At 31.5% G+C, this 4,985-nt stretch overlaps 1 protein-coding gene across 1 annotated transcript; it reads left to right on the forward strand.

Annotated features, from left to right (window-relative positions):
* LOC107631971 (dof zinc finger protein DOF5.6) lies at window positions 260–2,705 on the forward strand. Its single transcript, XM_016335581.2, has 2 exons — window positions 260–525; window positions 1,411–2,705. The coding sequence occupies exons 1-2, from the start codon at window positions 463–465 to the stop codon at window positions 2,428–2,430; spliced, it is 1,083 nt and encodes a 360-aa protein (XP_016191067.1). The 5' UTR covers window positions 260–462; the 3' UTR covers window positions 2,431–2,705.

A 4,985-nucleotide genomic window follows, 5' to 3' on the forward strand; every position in this document is an offset into this window, starting at 1 on the left:
CACAATGAACGGCCGTGATAATTCCACACCAACCATAACGGGGGAATCTCACCCGTCCATTAGGTTGGGTTTGGTCAAGATGAGATAAGCAGTGGGACCAGTGCGCGTAGAGGGAACAGTATAGAGACAAAATGGGTGGTCCCACAGTTTCATGTCAGTGTCACCGACGTCCAAGAAGAGGTGATGACGTGGCATCTCGTTTGTCACTTTGTTCTTCCCTTCTTATATGTCCTGTCCTCTCCCCTAATATAGTAGAAGTAACAACACTTCTATCTTCTTCTTCTTCACCTAACACTCTTTGCTATCTAACCCTCTTTTCTTCACTTCTCTATCTTCAATGCTTATTATCATCACTATCTAATGCTAGACATTTGCATTTTAAATTATTATTTTTTTGTCCAAATATTTATATATATATAGCTGGGGTTATTGGTGTTTATTGTTTTTCTTGAGAAATTTTGAATGGGTTTCTCCTCTCTCCACGTCTGCATGGATTCATCAGCATCCGATAATAATTGGCTTCAGGTATGCATCTAACTTATGCTCTAGTCTCTCACATTATATATATTGTTGATCTATCCATATATGTGTTGTTTCTCTATATAATAATGCAAGTTTAACTTGAACAAGTCCAGTGATTCCTCATGCATGCTAATTATTTATACACTAACGAATTGTAACGGTTAGACAAGGCTAAAGTAAAGCCCAGATTTGAGACCAATTACATTATTTTTATTATTAGTATAGTTAAAAACCTCAACTATCTAGTGTGAAGTACAACTAGTTCACCAGGAGCAGTATTATGTTATGATATATATTCAAAAGAGGATCCGAGGAAAATGAAAAATGAAAAAGACAAAGTGAAAGACAATTTAGAAGGAGAAATAGTGGCAGAAGAATAAAGAGAAAAAAAAAAAAGGGCATACAATATAATATAAAGAATCCGGCTAGGAAAACAATAGACTATTTGTACAATGTGTACAATAGGCTATTGAGTTACAAAATGAACATCTTCCACACTATCTAGAATAACCATCCGAGTACTAGGGATAATAAACATCTTCTCAAAAGTTTAAACTGATTTTGGGGTTCACCAAGGATCGAATTCTTAATCTTTCGAATCTAGCACTCTAATACCATGTCATGATACTACTCATCCCAAAAACTTCAGCTGATGAAAAAAGGTAACACTAATAGTTATATCTCTAATACTTCCTAAATTTTCATTGTACACATTGTACAAATATTCCATTAGTTTCTCATATTTTCCCTAATATAAAATGACAAAAGTTGATGACAAAAACATACATACATAACACATTTAAATTTAGTTTGAATAGTTATTCACTTCTCCTTTATTCTTCTTTTTTACTATATATACATATAATAAATAAATTTGTTAATGATCAGGGCACAATTAACGAGGAGGGTAGTACAGGGGTGGATGATTCTTCTTGTCCTTCCCCAACAGGGGACATGATGATGATTGCATGCTCGAACAAGCTTCCAACAATGATCATAGAAGGAAGTAGTAGTAGAAGACTAATGACAAGGCCCCCACAAGACCAACTAGCTCTAAAGTGTCCAAGGTGTGAGTCAACACACACAAAGTTCTGTTACTACAACAACTACAGCCTCTCACAGCCAAGGTACTTCTGCAAATCTTGTAGAAGGTATTGGACCAAAGGTGGCACTCTTAGGAACATCCCTGTTGGAGGTGGTTGTAGAAAGAACAACACCAACAAGAAATCCTCTTCTAATTCCTCCAAGAAATCATCCAATAATAACGACAACAATGATCAACCATCACCACTTCCTATTAGTGTTAATATTAATAATCAAAACCAACTACATTATCCTTCTAATAATGGTGGTTTCCCAGATCTACATCAATTCTCCTCTAACATGAACAGTTTGTTTGGGATGAGTAGTATTGGTGGGGGGTTATTGGGAAACCCTAATTTCATGTTTGAGAATAACCCTAGGCCGTTGGACTTCATGATGGAGAGTGGTATCATTAAGAGTGGTTCTAGGAGCTTTGATTTCCTTGGAAATAGTGATCATCATCATCATATGATGATGAATGGTGGCGGTTACAATTTGATGACGTCATCATCATCACCAAATTATCAAGGACTTTGCTCTTCAGCATTTGGAGGAAATAATAATAATATGTCACTTGATGGAGGGAACAATCACAACAACAACAACAGCAACAATACTGGGAGCTACAACATTATGGGATCTTGTCAGAGATTGATGTTACCATATGATGATTCAGGTGACAATGGCAATCAAAATAGTTTGATTGATGTGAAGCCAAACCCTAGGCAATTGTTTCCCCTTGATGGAAAAGAGACATTTGGGTCATGGACTACTACCGGAATGATTAACAGCTATGGATCTTCCGCAACGAACCCTTTGGTCTAGTAACTAGTAATCTTACTAAATATATATTCATATCATGATGATGATGATCCATGCATGTATCTCTCTAAGCTTTGGCTAATTTGTTCATTCAGTTAATTTAATTTGTGATATTGCTAGCTAGTTAAATATATTAGTATTTTGGGTTATGTATAAAGTCTTTGATTGAGGTTTTCTCATAGCTAGTGTCTCCTTTTGCCGAAGTAGTCTTTAATTCGGTATTTTATCATGGAATTAACAAAAGGAATGTGAAAGGAAATTAAAGCTTCAGTGTCTAATTTGACTGCTTTGCTGCATTATATATATATATATATATATATATATATATATATATATATATATAAATATATATATATAGTTCTTTTCCAGTTAAAGAAAAATGCAAGTAGCACTATACATTATTTGAATTATGAATCCACATTATCAAGCAATTAAGAGCACCTTAAGCCAAAATATTGGGACAAAAGTAGTTCCTTAAGAAACCAAGAGTCCAAGAGTGATTAATTCGTCTCATCATTTATTTATGGGACAAGCTTGTCCTTTATTATCCAATAAAACACAAAATCTTATATTCTTATACATGCAAGGATTTTCATCCTGGAGATATAATGTTTTTTATGAAAATATTTAAGGAGAAAATACAAGATAATACCAAACATAAAGTTTTTTTTTATTCAAAGAGTACATAAAAAATAGAAAAAAAAATTAATTTAATTTGATTAAAGGATATCACTTTTAACAAAAAAAATGTTGGTCCATTTTTTCTATTTAGATATTGTATTTGTTAAGTAGTAAGTGTGAAAAATATAATAAATTAGTCTTATATCGAAAAAAAAATGAAGAAGTAAAGAATATATAAGATCAGAGACACTACAAAAAAAATGCTAAAAATCATTGGACTTATCGGTAAAATTCTTCAAAAAATCTGTCAATAATAATATTACCGAATTAATAAAATTTGACGGTATAAATATTACTAGTATCTGTAACTATTTTCAGAGTGACTATTTTTATTTGTTATTATTGTCGGAAAAAATCCGATGGTAAAATAATGGTGCCATGTTTAATTTTTCGCGTCATAATTATTGTCGCAAAAATTTTTCCCAAAAAGTTTGATAGTAATATTATATAATAAAATATTGTTAGAAAAAGTAGTTCTAATTGATGCAGTTGGATTTATTCCATGCAAAATTTGACGATAATTAAAAAATATTTAATATTTTTTAACTATGATTATCGTAATTATATTCTATTTTTACTAGGAATAACTAAAATTGAAATTAAAAATTAATAAAAACTAAATATTTTTTATTAAAATATAAAAAATTATAATTTAATCTAAAATAACAATTGCTAATAAAATAATCTCGTTAATAAAATAAAGGAAAGTAATGTCAAAGTACATAAAAAGAAAATCCTTTCTTCTTCTTTAACAATTCCTTGTTCATCATCTTCTTTGGATGTTACTTTCTGATCATCGAATTTCTTTTCCTCTTCTTCCTTCCCTTCTTCTTCTATGTCATCGTCCTCTTCTTCTAGTGGATGAATGTCATTATCTACTTTAAGAGTGATAAGATCGCGAGTGTCAGCCACCAACTTTAATCCTATCAGACTTGATGTAACCTCTTGGTTTAGTATTAACTATAACCATCCAACTAAACTTACACTTTTTCGGGTAAGGCAAATAGTGTACTTGTACATTTTGGGGTAAAATGAAAGGGTTTTGATGTCTATCTTTCTTGTTCACTTTCACTTTAATGATATTATAATCTTTATGCTTTTATGTTTTGTGTCGCGAACTTGGATCAAACTATTCACATTTAAATCTAAATACTGTGTATGTGTTGTGACAATAATATTATAATTGAATTATGTTGTGCAACTCACCGAACCAATCAGAATGTGATCACTACCTGTGTCTTTGTGACCCAAACCCTAGTATAATCTACTTTTTTTACCCACTGACCTTTGAAAAGAATGAAATTGATGACCGTTGACATTGTGAATTGGATAGCTCATCCTTTTATTTATTGGATCCAACTAAATGCAACATTTTTGGCATCCATTGTACCATACATATTCAATCAAACGTATTCTTTGAACCAACGTGAAAATTTATCAAGTGAAGAATAAGAATTTGTTTCTTGAAATAACCTATATTAAAATAGTATTACAATCAGATTAATGATCTAAATAAGTAAAACTAATCTTTGAAAAAATATAACGAGCTATTTAAATAACTTAAAAGCTTACATCACATAGGGTAAAATCTTATCACAATTCAGCAATACATGCAAATGTGCGGCCTTAATTTTCTTTTTGGTCTAAGTGTTCACTTCTTGTACCTAGTGCATATCCTTCTTATAAAAAAGTCAGGGATTTTGGTCCACTCAACAAGGATTTCCCTTTATCATCATTCCTACCAATTCTAGTTCTCTAAGTTTTAATATGTGGCTCAAAATAGAAGGAACAAAATGTTGAAGCCTCTTTGGCAAGAAATGCTTCGCATATGTGTAAGATCCTAGATTTTGAAAATTAAATAATAAATTATTTATAAT

This window comes from Arachis ipaensis, chromosome B01 (genome assembly GCF_000816755.2).
Source record: "Arachis ipaensis cultivar K30076 chromosome B01, Araip1.1, whole genome shotgun sequence".
NCBI classification, from domain to species: domain Eukaryota; kingdom Viridiplantae; phylum Streptophyta; class Magnoliopsida; order Fabales; family Fabaceae; genus Arachis; species Arachis ipaensis.